The sequence below is a fragment of the Halichoeres trimaculatus genome, unplaced genomic scaffold, assembly GCF_033239565.1.
Source record: "Halichoeres trimaculatus isolate MK-OKI-2021-1 unplaced genomic scaffold, fHalTri1.1 fHalTri1_scaffold_14, whole genome shotgun sequence".
Lineage (NCBI taxonomy): Eukaryota > Metazoa > Chordata > Actinopteri > Labriformes > Labridae > Halichoeres > Halichoeres trimaculatus.
The window spans coordinates 17,174,314-17,199,211 of NW_027437192.1; the positions used below are offsets into that span (position 1 = coordinate 17,174,314).

At 41.2% G+C, this 24,898-nt stretch overlaps 1 protein-coding gene across 1 annotated transcript in view; it reads right to left on the bottom strand.

Annotated features, from left to right (window-relative positions):
- The window catches only part of gabbr2 (gamma-aminobutyric acid (GABA) B receptor, 2), a 246,884-nt gene that overhangs the window by 93,134 nt on the left and 128,852 nt on the right, over positions 1 to 24,898 (bottom strand). The window contains exons 4-7 of the mRNA XM_074686458.1: positions 15,900 to 16,001; positions 9,734 to 9,799; positions 7,538 to 7,726; positions 6,779 to 7,021 (exon numbers count right to left, since the gene is read on the bottom strand). Of these exons, the coding sequence (XP_074542559.1) occupies positions 6,779 to 7,021; positions 7,538 to 7,726; positions 9,734 to 9,799; positions 15,900 to 16,001 (600 nt within the window). The remainder of the gene's footprint in view (positions 1 to 6,778; positions 7,022 to 7,537; positions 7,727 to 9,733; positions 9,800 to 15,899; positions 16,002 to 24,898) is intronic.

A 24,898-nucleotide genomic window follows, 5' to 3' on the forward strand; every position in this document is an offset into this window, starting at 1 on the left:
GAGGAGTCTGCAGGATTTTCCAAAAAAATACAACTTCAACAGGAATCCTTCTCAGTCATCTCCTAGGGGCTCTATACATGTGTGTCAGTGTCTGACAAACACCTTCTCCTCAGCCAGTATGTCGATATTTTGGTTGTTTCAGGACTTTTCTGGGTGGAGGGTAAGCATGGTTACATCAGCCAATTACAGCGCGTCCAGTGCACAAGTGACTTTGTGTGTTTATTAGCGGGTGGAAGAAGCTATCCCCTCTGGCTACGATTGCGGACGTAGCACAGAGGAAGAAAAACAAAATGAAAGTGAAACACCGATTAGATAAAACTTTTTACTGAAAAAAAGTGAAGCTTGGCTCAACTTTTACTCACTTTCAGGAATTTGGAGAGCAGCTCGGAACGAAGAGCATTGTGAGTTGGCTTTCTGCTAACCAGGTATGTGTCAAACAACCCACTGATTAGCTTCTGCTAACATGCTAAGTCAGGTGCACAGCTCTGGAGTCTCTCCCACATAAAAACATGATGTTGCACGTGGTTGCTGCGCTAGTGAGTGTGTTCACGTAGTCACTGCCGGACGCTGTGGGTGTGCGCTGGTGCTGGCACTGAGCCAAGGAGGAGGGCCCTAGTTTGAATTGGTGTTTACTAACAAGTAACGGGAATTCCAGGCCCTACCTTAAAAGATAATTACGTCCCTTGCAAGTTTTTTTTTTTTTTAATGTCAACAAGACACCTTAAGTGTCACAAATAAATAGAACTCAATGTATTATTTCCTTACATTGCAAGGACAATAAATGCAGTTTGGCAAACGCACCCTGGGTAGACAAAGGCAATTCAACTATAAGAAGCTATGTGATGATAAATTTAAATCACTTTTGGCTTCTGTCACTTTATCTCTCTCCTGTGTTCTCATTCTTATTACTGTTGTTCTATTTTTTCCTCTCCTCTTGCTCTTTTTTCTGGCTCTCTTCTCTTCATCTACCTAGACCATTCAATTAATTCATCCAGCCATCTGCTTACACAGCTCCTTAATTACGCATTTAACTGGGTTTGCATATAACAGGCTGGAAAACAAAGGTGAGGAAGAAAAATAGACAGTACAGGTAAAAGATAGATAGGTAGGTAGGTAGGTAGGCAGATAGATAGATAGATAGATAGATAGATAGATAGATAGATAGATAGATAGATAGATAGATAGATAGATAGATAGATAGATAGATAGATAGATAGATAGATAGATAGCTAGATAGATTTGCATTAGCTGATTAAAAGACAGCTGAGAGGGAAATGTGAGGAAGGAAGCTGCAGAGCCAATTTTGCCTCAAAAAGATGGCAAGCTTTGAAGTAGCAGCGCAGCATCCCACCCCTCTGTTTGAATCGCACTCTTTGTGTGGCATCTTTGATGTTTGTAAGAGTGTGCGCGTGGTTAGCATGTCTATGTGATTGCACTTAATATGTTTGTCACATTTTGCGAGCGTGCATGCACGCATGAATGTCCCTGACGGTTGCAGAGTGAGCATCTCACGGGTCTCCGATGTTACCTTTACAACAGATCCTCTGCTTCCAATTTCACAGCGCCGTGTCAGTCTGACTCGTCAACACTAACAAGTTCCTGTCATCACACTCTGCTCCTTCCTACAACATGCTATGTAATTACACCCAAAGAGAGTGGGACATGGGAGTACACCTCAGTTCAGCTTATTATGTGTTGTATTCACATAACTGTGGAGTGCAAAAAGGGTCAGAAAATGTAGGTTGAAAAACAGGGACTGTATGCAACTGTATGTATCCAGGTAGTAGTAGTAACAATAGCTGCATTGCCTCTATAATTACCCTTCAAATACAGTCAGTAAAAGCAGTGTTATCACACCTACAGAATTAGGAAGGAGGATTTTGAACAGCCCCTAATTTGTTCTCTCAAATGTGTACAAGTTTTGGAGAATATGCAAACTATATCAAACAGATGCATAGGAAACAGCTCTAACATCTTTAATTGGAAGTGAAAATTCATGCTGCAGAAACTAAATTAACCTCCTTTCACCAAAAGTTGAAGAAGCCACTGTAGGAGTGTTATGCTCTCTGCAGCTACAACAACCTCACTGAAGTGAACTGACCCAGACAGATGTTCATTGTCTGGTATTCGAAAGACAGACTCAGACTGGAGTCACAATGGAACAATCACTGAGTCTTGGCTAAATGTGTGTTTGTCTATCTGAGGGGAGACAGTGAAGGCACTCTGGTATCACTTTGTCTGTGGTAGTGAGGATGCTGTTGGTGACAGGAGGGCTGGGGTTAAATAAAATGTCAGCATGTGAGCTGCAGATGTGACGTTCCCCAGGTTTCCAGAGTTTAAAGATTCTGTGAGGAGGATCTGTTTTAATTACTAATTAAAACAGTCTAGTAGACTACAGAGATAACTTTTGGCCTGGAGTCTCACACACACTGTCGTGAAGACATGACTCTTAACAAGGTGTGTGTTTGTTTTGGAATTAAATGGAGATCGGATCGAAACAAGTTTTCTTTGTTCAAGACATTTTTTTACCACATACGATGTGCCAAGGTAAGGTATTTATCAGCGGCTACATGGCACTATTGTTTGAAACGTGACAACAAGCAAACGTTGTAAATTTGTACCATAGTTTAGTAGCCATCAATATTAAGAGGTCATGACAGCACATTGCTCTAAGACGTGCCTGTAATGTGTAATGTTAGTCAATCCTGGTTATATCCTGCCAGTCATCTACCAAGCAGAGATAACATAACCTCACTCTTCATTTTATTGATAGAATCACTCTGCATGTCGGTCAGAATGAACATAATCACAGTTGCCGGTGTTTAAGCCTTCAGCCTGTCTTCTATCACTTTCCTGTTTATCTTTCTTCTGCTCTTCTGTCCTTTTTCTGTCTGACAGTTAGGCTCCTGTGTCCACCATTACAATAAAGTTAACCACAGAAATCGTTTTCAGCAGAGAAAAGCACAGATCTATAGTTTCTCTTCTAAACTTTGTCAGCCAGCATGGTGTTGTCATGGAGACTTAGACATGCCATTAACCAATCTGGTCTGTCAAACATAGATGGGAAGTAGCATTTCCAAACAACCTATAGTGGCGCTGATAATCTCATTTTAAAGTGTGGATTATGATCAGGCAAATTTCTGAAGGGAGACTTATAAACTCCTCACAGCCCCTTTAAGGTTTGGACATGTTATTAGTGAATGTAAATGTAATGCTCATGTTTTTGCAAACATTAAAAAAAGAAGAAAAAATTGTGTAGACACTACCCCCAATACTGTGTTACATCCCAGTGGGTCTTACATTGAACGTAACGATCGCAAACCACAAAAAAAAAAGAAAAAGAAAAATCAAACCAATACTCACACACCCGCCACCCTCATTTACCAGCCACAGTGTCTATTTCCCATTATTCTGTGGTTCAAGCAGTTATCTGCACTCTCCGAGCCCCCAAAGCTAACATCAGACTTTTTCTCTGTGGCCCTGACAGAAACCAGATCAATACCGTGGAGCCCTCCATGATCACTCTCCCGCTGCCTCTGCTACAGATTCAGCAGCACTGCTGAGATCAGAGCACAATGGTCACGGCTTGGTCCTTAGAGACGTGTTTGTGTGTGTGTGTGTGTGTGTGTGTGTGTGTGTGTGTGTGTGTGTGTGTGTGTGTGTGTGTGTGTGTGTGTGTGTGTGTGTGTGTGTGTGTGTGTGTGTGTGTGTGTGTGCTGGTACACGCAACAAACAATACAACAGTGTAAAATCGTGACATCAGGAAAGGCATGAGGCTGGAGTCAGGGTGTGATCTCTGCTTACACAGAGTCATTTTACTGAGCACTGAGGAGAAGTTATAGCAATTTACAAGCAAACTGGGTCGTGTAATAGCCGTCTCTGATATCTACGTTCAGAAATAGCATAAATGATGTATGCAGTGTAGAAGGGAAATTGCTTTTCTACGTCTTTGATCATTGTGTGTGGGAGGAAGTTTCTATGTGCTTAATGTGGGCTACATACAGCAAACGTGTTTGATCTCGTTTCATGTGCTGGCGTTAAAGAAGAGATATAATAGTCGACAGATCTCCAAGCTTTTTGTTCGGAGGTGCAATTAATCATATCTGCAATGCTGTCTTCAAAGGATGATATTGTTTACTGCATGCCCGACATTCCTGCTTACATTGATGTTATTCCTTAGACAATTCTAGTTATACAGTTGAAAAACAGTTTAGATGGTTAAATGATTAATTTACTTCTTATGCCAGACACTTCTCTTTCCTGGAGACATCGGCAAAACAAAGGAATGCAGATTTACTGTAGCTTTCTATAAAACAAAGAAATAAACTGTTAGCGAAGTCATAAACTGTATCTTTATTTCAAGGTGGTATCTCAGCATCTACTCAGTTAAATGTCTGAATACTTTTACCACATTTAATATTAATTTAAATTAATGTAATGTGTCCAAACAACTTAACAGGATTGCATTTTTGTTTGCGAAAAGTTTGCTTGCATCACAAAAAGTAAAAAAGAAGTGACATGGTTTTCAACATCCCCATACTTCCCTGAGTGTTTAGGGAATAAATTAATGTCTACTTGCTGCCCATCAGCAGCCCTTAGTGAGTTTGTACTCAAAGAAGAGTGAGAGGTGTGGAATGACATCCTGAGGGATTTTGTACACAGACGTTACATAGAGTTCTCCAAAGACTCCTAAAAACAAGGCAACTGGACCGTTTGGTGTTTTGGAAGATGTTTCACTTCTTATTCAAAAGAGTACTGTGCACTATCACAGCTAAGTCCTCTGTTTGATAGTATTTTACCATTTTTACCAAGCAGCTGGTTGACCTCCAAATTGTACCCACACATTTTCTTCCCTTGGCCTGAAATCTGGCCTCCACACTTTCCACTGTTTCTTATAAATTGCTCCGAACAACGCACTTCAGTCATCCTTAAAATTTTGATCTCTCTTTCTTGCATATTTCAGCCCATTCATCCACAACACATTAGACATCTGATGGACGTGCAGATTCCATCTATATCGCGTCTGTCGGTCTAAGACCAATTCTGGACGCCTACTTAATGTTCAAGTTAGGTCTGCTATTTGGATGCCTAACCATAACCCCACCTGGATGTCAATATGCAGTTCAACATTTCAAAGAGGTACCATGGACATCGTAAAGGGACATTCTGTAGATGTCAGAAAAAGACATTGTCTGGAGTAACAGTAACTGCACCTTCAGGAGACCAAAGTGAGACATCAAAAAATGAGTGTGAATAAAAATCTTTGAACATCTTTTTGCTCAGTGTGTTCAGAACTATTCAGAATGTAATTACCAAAAGTAATGCTTTACTGTAATCTAAGTCCATGCATGCCTATTGGCTGTCTAGTCTAGGAACTGCATGGTATGCTCTAATTATGGGATGGCCTTTCCTTAGGGTCGGACAAATCCTCTAACAGCTCAAAAGGATGTGAGAGTGAACACGTACACATGCACACACACACACTTACAGATGGAAGCTGGTATAGCCACAAGAATCAATGCTGAAAGCATTGTTGTGAGTCCACCGCATCAAATGACAACACTTCAGGCTCCATATGGAGAGGATGGCTAAGTAACCTTCTCTGAAACAAGCCTCCGGCCTTGTAGAGCACTAATTAGAGCCAGTTTGTGTTTGTCTGACATTTGCCAAACACAGGAAAAGAAAAGTATCATGGCATGTTGGTATTTATGATATTGGCTGTGTATTGGCTGTAATGTCTTGACATGTATGGAGATACTGAGATCCCACAGGGACACTTCAGTCTTTAACTGGTCTTCATCTATAATTCTGTGCAGGGATAAACAATTACATGAATTATGTTTTGAAGGAAACTTGGAAAACATTCAAATTCTTTGAATGTTTTGTGTTGTGTCCCTCCATCAAACAATGAACTCTGTCTGTTGCCAGTTAATGCTCAATAATCTCAAGAACCTCCAGATTTTGTGCCATTCTACATTTTCTTTTGAGTTTTTACTCGCCTTATTTTTCACAGATTATCTGCTGTGATGTGAGTTCAAATGGAGTTTTTCACATGTCTGTCAGTTGTGTCTAAATAAAGAGTATTTCTGGTTATTTGTACGTGATTGTTTAAGGTGTTGGTGTCTGCCTCGAACCTTCTCTTCTGCTAGTTTGTTGATGTTACGGTTTTATCGGGACATTTCTGGGCAGTGAGATGTGGTTACATCAGCCAATCACAGAACACCCAGTGCACAAGGGACTTTGCATGTTGGTGATAGTGAGTTGAATAAGCTATCCTGAGCGGCTACTATAGGGAACATTGCGTGGAAGAAGAAAAACGCAACCGAAGTAAAACGGAATGTCAAACAGATAAAACTTTTTCCTAAATAAGGGTGACGCTTGGCTCGACTTTCACTCACTTTTATGCATTCAGAAAGCAGAAGGGATGAAGAGCGATGTGAGTTAGCTTTCTGCTAGCCAGGTATGTGTCAAATAACTAATTAGCTTGTGCTAACATGCCAAGTCAGGCGCACAGCTCTGCAGTTTCTCCCATGTTGAAACGCAATGCTACATGTGGTTGCTGGGCTAGTGAGTGTGTTCACATAGTTACAGTCAGAAACTGTGGGTGTGCGCTGCCGCTGGCACTGAGCCAGGGGGGAGGAGCCCAGTTTGAATGTTGTGTTTACTCACAAGACCCCACCTTTCACATATATGACAGGGGGGCATGCACATAAGGCTCACACATTTTATCAAGCACTTAAATGTGTAAGCCATCAGAAAATAAATCTACTCAACTTACCGTAACACCGAAAAAGTTGGTCTCGTTCATGACGTCCAGCACCATTTTTCCAACTTCGCGATCATCCACAGTAAAGTTGTGGTAGGTGTTTTGCCGTTGTTTCACTCTGAGCAGTTCCATCACTCGAGTCAAAGTTTTGGCGATGACCCATATCCCATCATACGCAAAGCCGTGAAACTTGCTGGACTCCACACCTTTCTGCTGAAGCTCTCGGCTATACTCCCTCTCATATTCCTTTGGGGTCTAAAAAAACAAAAAAAAGGTTGTAGAGAAGAGATGGAGAAGATGTCTTGGAGGAGTGTGCTAATGTTATTTCAAATACGCTTTTATCAGTGTAACTTATCTGCAGAGAAAGGATTACTTTCCACACTACTGAGAGAGAAACTTATTGGAAATACTATTTTGGGACCAGTGCTTCTGTTCTGTAGTGCAACAGTATGATTGATTTTGGTTGAGATCCCTTGTATAAAACATGCTTTTTTTGTGAAAGTTTTCTCATGTCTCTATATATTCTTTGCAGCAGGATGTTTCATCAGATGTACACAGCTACAGGAATATTTAAACTGAAAAGAACTGCAAACACTTTCAAGCTGTGGTCGAAAGCTGAAACCCTCTCAAAACACAACATAATCCATTGTATCTGTGGTGGGCGCTTCGCTTCAACGAAAGTGTGGATCACTCTTAGTTGTACGAATAATAGCTTGAATTACTTTTTAACAACACTACGGCTTCTCCAGCAGAGCTTTAAACATTACTCACCCTGCCTGAGATGCCTTTGATTTGCCGGGCACTGAGCGGCTCAAAATCCACACTGATGTATCCCTCCATAGCGGTGAGCAGCTTCTTGGTGGTGCAGTTGGTGCTGTTGGCCTGTTCCCACCAGTTTCCTTGGTACCAGCCGGGGATGATCCACTGGTATTTACTGCCATACATGTTCAGGTTATACGCCTGGGAGGAGAAGGAAATAAGAAGGTATGGGCAAGGTTCACTTATGTCACAGTTTCATTTAATAAACCCAACCTATTAAAGGTAGTTTCAGTGACTTATAGACAGGTCTTTGCATTCCAACACAGTAGGTGGCGCAATGGCCCTGATGAACACCAGAGGAAGTCACAACACATTGGATATTCTCAGAAACTTCGGTCATGTAATATCAAGGCATGGTAGTTCAACACTGAAAGGGGCCTTATGCCGCGGCCACACCAAACGCGAACACGCGAATTTACTCGCGCGAATGTCCTGTCACACGCCGTGTGAACGCCGCGTGAACGCCCGAGTCTCGCCGCTGGACTTTTTTGACAAGCTGAGGTGCGAACACGCGAATGCGGGGTACTGCGCATGCGGAGTAGAGAGCTCCTTCATTTAAAGACCGAAAGTCCAAAAGAGCAGCTGAAAAACAATGAGCTGTGGTTTCCAAAGCATGACAGGAGAGTGTGTGAAAGCTTTGGAGATCACAATCAATGCCTGCTGCGTCCCCCTGGTAATCCACCAGCCCTGCTTGGCTGTTCCCTGCGATCTCATCCCCGATCCCCCGAACCTCCGACCCCCCGTACCCCCGACCACCCGAACCCCCGACCCATGTTCCCGGAGATCTCCCTGGGGATAATGAAGGGGTGGAGGAAAGAGAGGAGCACGGAGAACTTCCATCTTTTCCCTGGCTCTGCCCCTGCCCGCACTCCTCCCTCCTCTCTATCAGGCTCAAAACTCCGCTGAGGAAAACACAGTCGGACTCAGTGATAGCCCGTGCAGGCAGATCCAGCTGGGAACGAATGTTTTCAGAACTTACATTCAAAACCTGTCTCATCAGAGACTTTCAACCAAGCCTGCTCCTGTTTTTCCGGTCTCTGTAGAGTACACACGTCGTACCGTACAACTCTGGATGATGACACACCACACAGATCGTTTTCTCCTCCATCCTCCGACGGAGTTGGAGCCGGAGCAGGCAGCGGTTGCCCCCCAACGTCGTCAAAACAATGACCTCGTGGGGGAATATTTTTGAACTCGAGCGAATTCGCGTCTACCGCCCAAACGCGTGAACGCTCCAAACGCGCCGCGCCAAACGCGCGAATCGCGCCGCCCGAGGCGAATCGGCGGCTAAACGCGTCTTTGCATTGACTTTGTATGTAATCGCGCCGCAAATTCGCGTTTGGTGTGGCCGCACCATTAGGGTGTTTTTGGAAAATCAGTTGCTTTTTTTAATTCTTTCATTCACTTTTTAGGCCATGTCCACACGTAGCTGGGTATCTAGGAAACTGCATATGTTTTTAAACAAATAGGCCTGACATCCACATGAAACCACCACTTTACATCACTAAAAACCTTTTTTTTTTTTAATAACTGCATCAAAAGTGAAGATTTTAGAAAGGTTTCATGGTTTCATGTATGAAGCAGGAGACATAGTTTGTTTCCAGGGGTTGACAGGGCTTCATTCTAATTGGCTAGCACGTCTGAAAAACATTGCCAAATATGGGTTTGGCATGCTCTAAACGGCACTTATTGGTGGATTTACCCAGTGCGTGTGGACGAAAGTAATTTTAAAAACAAATAAGGGGGGATATTTGTTTTTGAACATACCTAGCTATGTGTGTACAAGGCCTTTATCATGGATCAACCTCTTCACTCAGAGGAATGAAAAGACATTAGTGCCTGCACAGGAGTGCTCCAGATTTCAGTAGGACATAACAAGAAACTAGTAAAATCATAGAGTCAGCAGCGATTTCAATTTGAACAGGAAATCATACCATGCGAGTAATAATGCACTTTTGGTAACTAAATACTAGCCACTATTTCCTACTGGTGCACCTGAATGACGACTTTATTTAATTTTCGAAAATGTACAATAATATACAGGAATTTTACTGATACTGGCCATTGGGGCTGTTATAGTTTCTCTATATCTGCTTGAAAAAATCCACATCCTTTATGACTCACAGTTTATGTAGACTGAATACTCACACAGCAGAAGACTTTGGCGGCAAGGTTCTCGTCAAACTGCCCAATGATGATTCTCACATCGTTGTCCTGAAAGAGGAAGTAAAATCACCATGAGTGAAAGGGCAAAAATATGCACTTCATTGTAAACAGTACTGTAAATAATATAGAGCCCCTGCAGTAATGGAAATGATATAAAACATGTTTAAAATAATGTTTTATAGCGAGTACTTTTCACTTAAGTTGTCAGTATCCTGAGTGGACGATATTGATGACTACTTATAAGCCCAACAAACCCCAAGCCAACAACAAAATCATGTTGCACTGTATGTTTTGTGTTATTTTCTACATTCTTGGAGCTGCACCTCTGTTGATACTGACTTGAGGAAAAACCATGTTTCATCTTAATGATGCATTTTCATCATCTTAATGGCAAACCAAAGAGCTGAGAGATGATGGCAACGTTAAGTCAGATGGTGTCAATGTATAACAGAGACATTTGTGTCAAAAGGGAGGGTTGCCCTCCCTGCAAACCAGGCTGGAGTGCACATATTTACAGGGATTAGGGATTCAGAGCACACACCCTTGTGATTGACTTGGTAAATAATTCAGATTGCCTGTGTGGGAGTGCAGCATGTTTCATGGTGGGAAAAAAAGATCAGGCTTCGAGGCCAACAGTCTGTCATTTGGTACACAACAATCTGAGGTACATCATTACATAAAAACAGGCCTGCACAGGTGCATATAAGCAGATGTGTTAAAGCACAAACACATGTTGTTTTACAGAACTGCCCCAAATCTATTCCAAAAACAGTGACACAGTTCTTAGAAATCTACATCTGGTCCACGAGGCTCCAGGTGATTTGTGGTGCATGGAAAAATTTCTGTCATAGTGTTTTTTTTTCAATCCTGACAGCCCAAACACTAAATCCAGGAGGTCAGTTTTCAGGAAGCAATGTGAAGAGAATCTAAAGACGGACAGAATCGATTATGTTATTGAACACTGGCGTTATTATTTTGGGATTTCGTACTAAAAGTCACCTTGAAATTGGACTCTCATTGTTTGAAAAACAAACTTATTAGGGAGTTTGTATTTGCACCAGTCTCAAGCACTCAGAGAGCAACGCCCAGGTATCCAATGTTTAATTGTGTCACATACTGATCAGGTATAAAAAGTCAATAAAGTACCAACAACAATATGCTAGACCCTTTTAGTGGCAGTGCTAACTGCAGGCTGAGGGTTTTTTTTTTTTTTTGGAGCTAGATTTTTAAAAAGAGAACACCCTGAATACATGTTTTATAGCTAATGTGGGCTGAGCAGTGATGAAATATTTAAACCAAGGCTGGTTTCAAAATAACAATGGAGTGACAAACACACCAGCCCTAATTCCAGAGGAACTCATGTAACCCTGCCTCTCCTCTGGATAATGAGAAAAGATTATGAATACAGTTCAGGAAGTCCTGTACCCTCAGGCAATCTTCACCATATGTCATGCATCCACAGATCAGAGGGGGTGACCAATCACTGTCATCTTAATTTTAACACCTTGAGGCAGTTAGAGACAGAGCTCCCCAACAGTCAAACATTTTGTTTACCTGTTTATAATGATCAGCTGGATTAACACTATTATTAACACTAATTTATTTTGGGGTGATTTCAAGCTGATGTGACAGCAGATGTAGCTGAGGCAATGCAAAAATAGTGATTCAAAATCTGAACCTATTTTGCACAGGTATGGGAAAACCATAGACTTTGCATGGACAGTGTGGCTCCGCCTTTTAACATTGTACAGTTTTGAGGCCAAAATACCCCCATCACAGGCGCCATGATTGTGCAGCCAGAGTCTGTGCAGTAGAGTGTCAGGTGACAATTAAAAGGGTTTATTTTTTCTTTGAGGGTTTGATATCTTCTTGGCTCTCCTAACCAACGTATCTAAATAATAAAAAAAAAAACTGTGCTGAAACTGCTGTTGATCATCGTTAAAGGTGATGTAAACCCCTAAACTTCTTCATTTCACCACAGTTCATGGATGTGAGAAAAATTTCTACAAGGTGTATTTATTTTTTTAAAGTTTGACCATAAGCTCATCTGGAATGACTGAAGCAATGGAGTTTTGACCGATACTGCAGCCAGTCACCAGGGGGAGCAGTTTTTGTGGAGACCTCACGAGCCAAGTGAGATGACGTCCATTTTTTTCACATTCTATGGGGAAAATTGAAAGGGCTACTTTTCATACTAACAGTATTTCCCAAGAAAAACAACTTTTATCATCATCAGCATGTTATGTAAAAAAAAACTAAATCCAGGTCATGTGTTGCTTTTGTAATCAGAAGCTTTTGGAAGGAATTGGGATGGAGTCACTCAGCTAATGGAAACCAGAACAGCTACAAACTACCACCACATCTTCACATGTGTTGTAAGAAGAAGACGTTTCTGGAATGCATTAGTCTGTGGTTGTGTGTCTGTATGGATAGAGTATCATGGGCCAGTTGTTACTTTCTAACTCTCCTTTTCCTGAGAAGTCTCCAGCTGTGGCAAAGGACCTGAGCCAAAGAATATGTTGAGTTCTGCATGGAAATATCATTAAAACACGTTAAGGGTCATGACATGCGTCATAGATGGACAGGGGGTACTTAAGGGCCTTAAATTGCCCTTGTTGCTTTTATTTCACTCTCCCAATAATTGTTCTGAAAGAGGGTGAGGTGTTCAGGGCCTCACAGACCGCTTTATCCATGACAGGGTTGTTTGTAATTTCAGGATAGTGATTTATATGTCATAATTGTTCGAGCATTATTGTACCTCATAAGCCCAATCAGGATGTGTAAAGGCTTATTAAGCACGCACCACACACACACACACACACACACACACACACACACACACACACACACACACACACACACACACACACACACACACACACACACACAGTGCTCTATTAATGGTCTATCATGTGGCAATGGGAGATGTGATTTGTGGACTGGCTGTTGTTGCTCACCCCACCTCTCTTTGACCATTAGCCTGCAGTGAGTGCGCTGACGTGATCAAGTGTGCAGAGTATATAGATCTGAGCCTTTGATTATTAATTGATCCTGTGTGAACAATATCTGTTACACACCCTCAATATATCCAACATTGTTGTCTGAGGGGGGCTGCTGCCTCTAAAATAAAAGTCGGACAACACCAGAATTACTTAAACTTATCTGACTTTGCTATTAAACTCCCAGTTGTGGGAAACAAACCCAAAGGTAGTCCAAAAACCACTGGAGTCTGACACTTAAGAGTTTGGTTTGGATCCTTCTGTGCACTCTCTGTTTGCACTGTGAAATTTGCTGGGACTTGTTACTCGGGGACCAACAGAGGTGCAGCAGCATTTGTTGTGATGATATTATCAATAACAGACTGTATGAAATAGACAAACGTATGAAGATAATATCAGTGGAAACCATTTGTCCTGAGTGGGTCCTCTGTGTCTGTAGGTCTATAAAGTCATATAGCATGCTAAATCACTGTGTGTCTCAGGGAAATGTAAGAGATAAATACAATAAAGCTACTACAACTGGTGTGTATGTTGGGTAATGCCTCAAATACACCAGATATGCCTGCAGCCCAACTCTGTTTCATTGAGTGGTAACTGCGTTTGTCAACTCGCACCTGCTGCATGTTCAGTCCGACAAGCCACATGACTGGCAGACAGCTGGAGTCACGAGACTGAGGAGTTCCCACACTTCCCTCTCCACTGATAAGTCTCTCTTCATTCATGTTGGGCTGTAAAACCTCAAACCTGTTGACTCCTGGTCTGGTCTGGCTCTAATCATTATGTCCGTTTGACACAGTCGTCAAGTAAGATACAAACTGATTTGGAAACAGTTTGTTTGATTTTGAAAGTCACTGGCTGATTTTTGTCATGACTGACAAGTTCTGCAAGCAAATTTACAGAAAAACAAGCCAAAAGTTTGTCTGTGTACACCAAGATGTGAGACAAAACTCTTGATGGTTGTGTTCCTTCAGAAACCATACTCAGCGTAATCAGCATAATACTCAGCCCACAAAATAGATGGTAAAGTGCCTCATTTCCCACCAGCAGGGATGGATACCTTTCACATTTGAAACAATATGGTACCAATACTTGATACCTGGCAATCAGTACTGGGACTCAAACCAATTTTCAGTACTTTTGTGTGTGTTTATGTGGTTATGAATTTTAATTTGTTTAATAATAAAATGTCAAAATGTTTCTATTTAACATATCCATTTTTTCATTTATAAACTTGCAATGCTGTGTTCATGTCCAGTATGGAAAATCGCCTACTCTTCCACTCCTTCACAGTCACAGTGATTGGTTTAGGTATTGACACATGGTACCGTTTGATTTCACGTGAATCGGTACTAAAGACAGAATATAGTCTGTGCCTGTAAAAGTACTGAGTTCAATACCCATCCCTAATCACTGGCCATGCAGGCTAGTAAGTTTTTTTTATATATATACCAGCCAAAATCAGCTATAACCTGCATTGGTGTTAAGAGCCCTGGTTTGGACATATTTATTTCAAAAGGAAAAGTGGAGCATTGATCGATTATTATTTCAGAAATGTGACACAACATCAATGATCAGCTTTTTCATCCTCTTTTACATTTGTTCAAAAACAAACTTACCTGAGACAAAAGCCTCTGTTGGACATGAACTGAGAAACCTTTGCATCTTTGTGTGACAAAAATGTTCAAGAAGAAACAGACCTTCCCCTTCCTACGTCACATCTGAAGAGCTAGAGTCCCGAATGCATGATAAATAATTGAATTGTAATAAATAATAAAGTGTTTTGGACTTAATTTAGATTCCAGGACATTTCTCTTGTGGCCCTCTATTGAGTACCATGTCCCTAAATCATAAAAAGCCCTCCTTCATAAAATAGATGCCACCATTGTTATTTTATGTTTCGACTGAAGATGAATTTGATTGTTGCTTAGTTAAGATGTCACGTGTTTGTGTGGCAGGGTGTGCAAGCTTGTCTTTGTTTTAGAAAGTTGCTGTCACCCTGCCCACTGACATGAGACGGAGAACAAGGGATAAAGAGGGAAAAAAGCAGAAAGAGTATGAGAAATGTGAAAGCTGCTTGAGCAGCTTGCAGCAGAGATTCCTCTCTGCCTTTTAAAAATTCCAGCTACATCACAGATGTGAGCACGCTATTTGTGGATCCCACAGTGACGCCATGACCCCCTTTATCCCCACACAGTGTCGCACATAACACTGTAGGGGAAAAAGGAGGGTTTATAATGAATTCTGTGTCTCCCTCTTCCCCATCATTTTGCAAAGCTGTAGAGGAGACTGCTAACTGCTGTAAAAGGATGAGTGGGAAACAGACCATTGTGGTGTCAGAGACCCCCCCCTCCACACTCAGAGACACAGTCTAAATGTTGTGAGAAGCTTCCATCTGAGGCAACGTTGTGATTTGCATATTTAGAGTTGATCAAGGAAGGATGGTGTCAGCTTACGATGTCAGCTACAACATGCAGAGCTACATATATCTTAGGAACAGCAGGGTATCTTCCAGCTTCTCCTCAACCCTTCTAGCTTCTCGTCATCACTCTGTTGTTTCAACAGGCTCCATCTTACATACCCCATCTTCCCTTCGCTCTTTCTCTCTCCCACTCAGCTGCCGTCTTTCCAAAATCCTTCCTTCACTGCACCATGTTTGTAACTTCCTGTCTAAAAATATACATTACTACTCCTTCACACTGGCACCTTGTATTGCTTGCTAAGCCCGCCAGCTACCAGCTACCAGCTACTCAGTCACATGTTGGATTTACTGCCAATGACGATTTCTCTACTGTAAACTGTAAGTGGCCCTGACTCACAGTGCTTCTACAGCTGGTTAATGAGGCAAAACACATCTGTGATTGCCTTAGGAGATAGTTTGGGTGATTTAGCCATCACACTTGACTGCATTAACATCATAACTTCATGTTTATCATCATGCCACATCCAAGCAAACTATTAGGTTCTATTTAAACCACAATAAATGGTGAAAAGATGGACATGTTTATGATTTGTTCCATCTTATTTCATCTCGGTCAGCTCTGATGCAACCACAGCACCTGTACTAGTTGTCAAATTTCAATCCATTTCTTTTCACAGTGTCTGAAATCTAGTTGTAAAGGATCTTTTCATGCCCAGGCTTGATCACTTACCTTGAGCTTCTTGACATTGACACAGGGGTCATTGGAGAAACTTTCTGTATCTGCGATTTGAATGTCCGCCTTCTCCAGCTCGCTGGTCAAATCATTCCTCACCTGAGAGAGGAGAGGAAGAGAACAAAAAAAAGGAAATGAGCAGGAATAATAGTTCACTGACTGTGTGCCACACTTTTTATTCATCTCCCAAACCTTCCTTTTTTGCCCAGAAATGTGCTTCTTGAGGAAAGACTCGGTATTGCCTAGTTGATTTATGATGTAGCTCAGAATAAAAGCCACAACAACAGGCACAGGTGGGAAACCATGTGAAATCAGGTCCTGGCTGCTACAATGACATTTCCTAGCTGTTGGCTTAAAAAACAGGCTTAAATCTCTCTGTGTATTAGAGCTGACATATGGCTTTCAACATGCAAACAGCAGGAGTACCAGCACAGTGGTACACGAGGAATCAGGGAATTAAGAGACAAGCTGTGGGGAATGAAAAGTCGTTCGTATAACTCAAACTTGGAGATCTGGATTTTTTCATGTGTCATGCTCAAGGATGGGTACGAGTAATCAAGTACTCGAAAGCTCACTGTCAACCCCATTATTTGAGTAACATTTAAAGATACTAGGTAGGAGACCTATTAATGGGATACAAACTTATGACTTCTCCAGCCACGGCTCCAACACACTGAATCAGATTTCAGCAAAATGAACTACGGCAACCCTCTAGGAACATGTTGTTTTATTGGCAATGACAAGGTAAGGATTAAAGATTTGTAGAAGGTGTTTGATATTCTTTGAAAAATCACACACCTTGCTTTAAGTTTTAAAGGTGGCTGTTTGCTTTCACAGAAGGTTTTCCATATCAAGTGTATAATTACCTGAACATATAATACCTATTTTCTATGAACATACAGCATCTAAAAATTGCAACAATGATAAATGATTGCAACATGTTCTGAGCCGGTCTCTGCTATCTTTACTAGTAAAGAAATCAAACTATCACTGTTTTGATTTACCACACTGTGTTTATTGCAGACATTTATGCTATATTGTGTGTATTTGTCAATCGGAGAGACTGAATTTTTCCCTTGAAATGACAAGAAAAACTGTGATGTGTCAATTTATTCTAACTGGAAAACCACAACTTGACAGGGAGAAAACATATATGTCATACGGTAAATATTTCCACAGCAGCTGGTTTGATGTATTGATTCAGTGGGAAGGCAGGTAATGGGATTAGAGAGGGAGAAGAAAGGGGGACGGTATCCCACAGTGATGGTGAGCTGGAGGTGTTTTATCATTCAGCTTCTTCCTCCCTCTCTCCCCCATCATAAACACACAAACAATGATCCATCGCTCTGACTCCCTACCTACAGCTACAATTTCAGAAAGACCTTTTTTTTCTCAGCAGGCATTCTGACTTGTCATAGCAGAAGAAGCTCAGGCGTAACTAATACCTTCTATAAAGACCCTGTTCTATGGGCGAGCCAAAATGAACCATGATGTCTATGTACCACGAGTGTATAACAAGTCAAAATGCCTCTGTGATAAAGATCTACAGTTCAAATTTTTGAAATTCACTGTTGTTGGTGCCTCCCAATCTGTTGCTGGATAATCCCAGTACCCGCAGGCAGTACCCTGAAGCCATCCACCCCGCAGCTATCCGCCCCTCAACCCCCATCCCGAGAGCTTGGCACTAAGGCCCTTGTTCAGACATCAGAGAGGGTGTGTGCTCAGATGGGCATCCCAGTCTCACTTGGCAGAGACAACAAATCCCAGACCACAGATGAAGGCTCTGTTTGTTTGGCCTATATTTGTCTGTAAACGTGCATGTGTGCGGAAGTTTCCTTCCCTTTAAGTATGCTCCCTATAATTTAAAATATATATTTGTATTTTGCTTGGCAATTAATGGGACCCATCTATTTATATAAATTAAAGCACCAAAGGGGTGTAATAGATCCAGCTCTTTTCTGTACTTTGTTGTTGAAAGGGAACGGAGGGTTGTGACGGCTTGGCAGGGTGATATTGACAGAAACAGTTTGTCATGGCAGAGAAAAGGCATCAAAACATCCAAGAAAATGTATAGGGTTTTTAAAGTGTGGTAGGCATCAACTAAAATCAAGTCACATTTCAACAAAATGTTACTGTGGTAAACATAAAAAATGGAAGGACGCTAAATGCTTAATCCTGAAGTGGTAGGTGGACACTTGTTTACTTTACTTTAGTGTTAACTTAACATTTATTTGAATCAACTGGAGTTCCAAGCTGTCCAGTAACATTTCACCTAAAGAACAAGAAGGAGAAAGTCAAACAAGCACATTGAAGTCACGCTCCAGCACAAGAAAAATTGCTGTTATGTTAAAGACCACTGTTCCAGTAACTGGGGGACCTGCCCTGGGTTTAGTCAATGAAAACGCCACAAAATGCACTATACTGAGACAAACTCAACCAAACCACTTGGTGCAAAAGGGCTTTTGTTTCTTTTCTGGTTACGCCACCTTTATTGTTTCTGTATTTGTTTAGAATTTTGTAAAGGTAGCATTGGGGAACTGTATGAGGTTTTGTCACAGACTGTATAATAAATGGGTGTACTTTCCCAGACGTCAGCTGTCTGTTTCTGGCACAGAGTTTTGAAGCAAATCAGCTGGCGTGGCCATATTGGAAATGAGGCGGGCTTTGAGTTGTCACATGAGCTGAGCTGTGCCACTGATTGGGCAAACCCTCCCTACAGTGGGTGCCGATAATGAAATTAGCGATGCAGACAGAAGACGTTTTCAGACCAGGCTGTAAACATGTCGACTTCTGCCTAGACAACAGTGTATATGTATGTGACTTACAGTACCTAAGAAGCAAGCAGGCACTTAAGAAGAGCACTTCCACATTGTTTCATATTGATAGACTGGAGGTTGCCACTTGGGTTTTCTTCACTAGAGGCCCTTGTTGAAATGTACAGGAGACTTTGGCAGGACATCTCTGTCTTCTGCCGTTTGTTCTGTACAATCCAACATTGAAAATGAAAACAGTGGATGTACTGGATGTTGGTGTCTCTGTGATAATTGGAGATTGAAAGTTAGGTATTGTATCACTTTATGAATAACTACAGGATACCACTTTGGTGGAAGCATATGCAGCAGTTAACATCCCCTAGGATATAAATACCATGACATCCACTAATACCAGAGTAACAGTATTACAGCTGCTTGTGCTGTTGAAATAAGTCATTACAACTTTTTAATGTAATCAAATGGAAGAGTGCTCCCTCTAAAAATCAATGACTCTGAACAAGCTCAACTTTATTTCCCTTATGTCTCTAAATGTCTGCTGTCATAATCGCCTCCTCCCCTGGTACCCCAGAGGGAACTCCAAATCATTCTGAACATCACTCACTCCTGTACACACATCCCCTCCAAAGTACTGCTCACTGAGCTGAAACAACAGGGAGGTAGAACTCGATCAATACATCAAGGTTTTGCTCTTGAGGAACAATTGGCGTGGTGGTCTGGACAAGGTACAATGTCTTGTTGTTTTTGGTGTTGGTCTAAAAGGCCTGGCTGCTGGAGTGTTAACAGCGTGGCTGTGTGTTTCTCGGAGGTGTGTTGGAGGCAGCACACAGGTTAAGAGAATAATAACCTACAACCTCAATCCCATAAACAGCAAGATTACAAATGTTATGCAGACCTAAATATATGCAAATGTGCACAAAAATATACAGCATAAAAGCTGACCCTTACTTTAATCTAAATTAAAAAAGCCTTTGTGAGGGGATTTTAGTTGGTTTTATTTGTGGCTCCCTCAAATGAGATGAAAAATGACAAATCCATTGGTGTTCTGTAGGATTGAATGTGGCAGAGCTAGGGAGGTGGCAGGGAGGGGACAGATGGTTGGAGAGGAGGTAGGAGGGGGAAAGTGAGCAGCTTTCCTGGGTAACAAACATCCTTGTTGTGCTGGGCAGTCTGGGAATCCCCAATCGTGAAAACAGAAAATAATCCATCTAAACTTTAGGGATAGCGTACATTGAAATACATCAGCACACACCCACAACATCATCATGACCAAATATCACATGCTTTTAGTTAGATGGAATACACGCATCAGTTTTGGATCAGATCTAATAAGAACATTTGCATTGAAAAAAGGTTTAATTCATAAAAACAACATTAATTTCTGAATAACCAGAATGTAAGAGATCAGTTGGAGAGGCATGGTAACTGTAGGAAACCTTACCTCTTTGGGGTGTCATTGAAAGAATACAGAAAATATCTTACATTTAAACACCACACACTGAAGCTTGGGCTCAGTTGGATAAAGTTTCAACGTAGGGCCAGAATGACGCCAATTGCATATCTTTCCAGAAGTTCTTGTGTCCTCCTGTCCCGTGGTCCTTGTGGTCGTTCTTCTTGACTGCTGTATTTCTTATCAACCATTGATTTAGATGAAAATTCTAATACTAATATTCTCACCTTATCATTACAATCATTTATAATACTTTCAATATCATAACAAACTACACTTCTTACTATTTATACAGCACAGATTACAATGTTTAAATTGTAACCATAAATCTGTTTGAAGATGCTGTGAGGAAGACCTGTTTAAATTGAACTACAGCGCCACCTTCTGGCCTGGAGTGTCATTCTCACTGTCATGTAAATGTGATTTAACAAGGCGTGTGTTTGTTTTGGAATTAAATAGAGATCGGATCTTTGTTAGACAACCTCTTACCAGATACAATGCCCCCAGGTATCAACAGTTACACAGGGCTGTTGTTAGAAACATGACAACAAGCAAGCTAAGTTGTTACCGTACATCAGTAGCTGGTTATTGTAATACTACTGGGAGCCCAGTCCTACGGCGTATCTGTTGGCTAACGTGACAACAAGCAAACTGTCAGTTTGTACAGTGGTTTAGTACTAATCTATATTTAGTTCAACTGGCAGTCCGGTGCTCAAAGACATGTCCGTAATGTGTAATGTAAGTGAATTCTGGTTAGCTCTGTCCTGCTAGTCATCTACCAAGCAGAGCTAGCGTAACATCACTTTTGGTTTTACTGATAAACTGTCAAGTCTGAACAGACCACTGCAGAGTGACTGCTGCATGTGGGCTGGAATGAACATTTTCACAAACAGTTTAGCCCTTTTAGCCTTTAGCTTGTGTTTTAGCTTTTAGGTTCTGCATTATCACTCTCCCATTAAGCTTTTTTCTGCTCTTCTGTCCTTTTTCTGTCTGACAGTTAGGCTCCTGTGTCCACCATCACTACAAAATCAATCACAGAAATAATTTTCAGCAGAGAAAAACACAGATCTTTCTTCTCACCACTAAACTTGGCCAGCTGGTGTAGTGTTGTCATAGAGACTTTAACGTGCTTAAAACCAATTTAGTCCTGCTCAACCCAATTGGAAAGCTAAGAAGTAGCATTTCAAAATAACCTGTATTAGCGCTGATAATCTCATTTAAGTGTGGATTACGATCAGGAATATATCTAGAAGTGAGAATTTTTCAAGATCACTTAAAAAAGAAAAACAGGACGTGTTTTTGCTGATTAAAACATTTTTGGGGAAATGTTGGGTTGATCTACAGTTTTAGTTTTGCTGAGCTTAAAGTTTTTAAACCTTTAGGAATCACAAATTTGAAGCATGATGGATAGATATGGTAAGTGCACTGACAGTGACTCAAAGTTAATTTGCAGACCAAATGCATCTAAAATTGGCTTCGGGCTAATCTTTCCACTGGGACAAAAAAATACAAAAAAAGTATAGTCTTCAGGCAGTGGGGGGATCTCTGGAGTGAGCTCCCTCATGCAGTGTCAGTGAGTAGCTTGTGATGACTCACATTGTAACAGTATGATGCTGCATGAAAAACACACTGTAGTTGTCCATCATGAAATCATTAACGCGTCATTTTCCGGGCAAATCCGCCCATTGCAGGTGTGACTGATGCATGTGTGCATTTATTTCTATCTATCTATGTTAGGTGTTTTTTATAAGTCCAGATGTAGCGTTTCCCAACTTTTATGATACATGGTGTGTGTATCCAGTAAATACAGCTCTACAAATATATGCCTACATCTGTCTCTAAAGCTGTGTGTTTTCATCACTGCACAAATCACCATGCATATCCTTGAGTTCAGGCTATAATGCCATTCATGTGCTTGTAAAAAATAGCGTGACAAATGATGGCTCTACAGCCCCATGACGAGCTCTGGAACAGCTCTTCTCATGGCCTTAAATGCCCTGTATGATGGCATGAATGACACAGAGGAGTTCATACGATGCAGCTGATGACTGAGGGAGATGTTAATGAGGACATTAACAAAGTAATATTTCATATCAAAAGCCAGATTTCTGGGAAAGAGAAAGACAAAAGGAGTGATTTGCACTAAATGTAAAAGTGGTTATAGGATAATTAAACACTGGAGCGCTGAGGGTTCCAGCCGAGGACAGAGTCCTAATCCTGCTCGAGTGAGGTCTGTCACCTGACTGTCTAATGATAGGTGCTTTGTTCCTGGTCCAGCCCTGTTTGTCTGGCAATTTCAATAATGCTGATTGCAAAGGGTGTGTGTGTGTGTGTGTTTGTGTACATATATAGCGTTGCTCATTTTGATCTCTTTCAAAATGACATAGAAATGGAATATCAGTGCCCATCTAAACACAGTGTAAGTCTGTATTGTGTCTATGCATATGTGTTACAACGGTGCTTTAAAATAGAAGTGACATGCTGGCTTTAGCTTACTGGTTTCAGGCCCAGGGGACACTAAACTGTACGTATGTGTGTGGTGTGCCTTCCACCGACTGAATCCTTCACAAGCGTTACGTAACACTAACCTTGTGAGCAGTCTATCTGGAAAAAAAGCACGGCTGATTCCTCAGAGAGGAGGGGGGAGTGACATGGGTGGGAGATGTGTAAGGGTGATGAAAACGCTGTCAGTAGTATCCTCATTATGCAGATATTTCATGTATGTGGGTCACTCTGGTGCAATGTGTGTACAGGTATATAAAGGCTGTTTGCAGATCCAAATCCAATACCTGACAGAGCACATGAGGTCATGCGTTCATTTAAAGCCTCTGATGAAAACCTGATAATAATGAAATTAAAATTACTCAAGGCTTTATTTTCTGAACCCAAGTTATACTTAACATTAAAAACAATCAAAATATTAGACATTTACCGATAATGTAGCTGGGATTACACTGGGGCTGGACTGTCAAAAAGTAAAAGGACAGAAGAGCAGAAGAAAGCAAAGAAGGAGAGTGATAGAGCACGAGCTACCGGGTAAAACACAAGCTAAACTGTTATTCTGCAATGGTTTGTTCAAACTTGAGAGTCTATCAATAAAATGAAGAGTGAGGTTATGTTTTCTACGTTTGAGCACTGGTAGGACCTAGCCAGGCTGTGAGTTGTGCTAAATATAGCCAGCCACTAAACTACACTACAAACTGAGTTTACAAAGTTTGATTTGTCATGTTTCCAACAATAATGCCACAAAACTATTAATAGACACATTTCCCCTTCACTTTGAATCAAGTAAAATGTTGTCTTGAACAAAGAAAAGCAGTGTAAAAAAGATTTGCTTCAAAACAAACATGTGTCATGGTAAGTTGACTGTGAGTGCTAGTGCTCATGAGAAACTGAATCGTTTTTTTTTTTCCAGAAAAACATTAGCCTTTCCCGGGGAAGCCTACGTTCCCACATTTCTAAGATTTTATTCCAAAACCTGGTTTTGTTTGTCTGACTTAAGGAAACAAAAACAAACTTACAGCATCTTTAAGCCAAAAACCTTTTTGATCAGCCTTTTTTAGTTTTTTCCTGGAATGATTGTGATTGTGATGATTGCAAAGCTGTGGGAACACTGGGCCTTATTGTCTGTTGGAAAAAAAACAGTCTTAGAAATGTGGGAACGTAGGGCTGACCCCATTTCAAGATAGTCCTCACAGAGCCTTTACTACTTGTGATGCTTTTAATAGAAGCCTCTGCAGTCAGTATGTTGATGTGGTTTGCTTTGCGAGGTCTGAAGTATGGAGAAATAGCCATCTAAACACAGTACATACCATTTATATTTTCTTCCCTTCTAGAGGAGTTGGCTTTAAATTTGTAGCCTGCAAGTCAGCCTACAAATTGAGCTTTAATGACTTTTTCCATAGCAGTTAAAGTCATATCAAATAGCTCTTTTATGCTAACAGTGTCTCTTCTCCTAAACAACAGGAGGTGAAAAAAGCATATTCCTAAGTAAAAACATTTTTTAGCAACAGAGCAGGCTGGACTAAACTGGAATCATCCGTTAACAGAGTAGTGTCATCTGCATAGAGAGGGAACAAATGCGCCCAGATTTATTTCAGAATGTCCAAAACGACATAAAATCCTTTACATCTCGTCAAGCATCTGTCTCGCTACACACCACTATGATTTCCGGACGCATCAAAAGCTGTCGTTCTCAGAACTCGACAGAGGATTGAACGAATCATGATTTATGAAAGCGATGCTTGCATATTTGTAAATCAGGATTAGAGGCCAATCTCATGGCAGGTTGATTGAATCGGGCCGCTCGTTTTCTTTCCGTCCTAAGCCCCTTGGCGCTTTCAGGAGTGGAGAGATAAAGGGATTTGGGCTTTCTGAGATTTGCAGTGAAACTTCTTATACACCCTCCCCCTTCCCGCTTCGCCACCTCCGCCTCCTGTTTCTGCCCCCAGCTGCTGAGCAGATTGTTTTCAGCCAGGGCCTAAAAGCAAGGTTCTCGATATGATCCACATAGTCTTCTACACTTGATAATCCAGAGTCACAAACGTGGTATCATGTGTACACCTTGAATCTGAGATGTTTTCACATTGAGGACTAATTTGCGTGTAAGTTCATCGATACTGTCAAGCACAGTAAGCTTTGTTCTTTAAAGGTCAACAGTTTTGTTTCTTGTTATTCCATACACTCCAGACAGGGTTAGGTAAAAAGAAACACAAAGTAGTAAAATGTCATGAGCTGATACTAATTTCAACAATAAATGCACTTTACTGATGCAG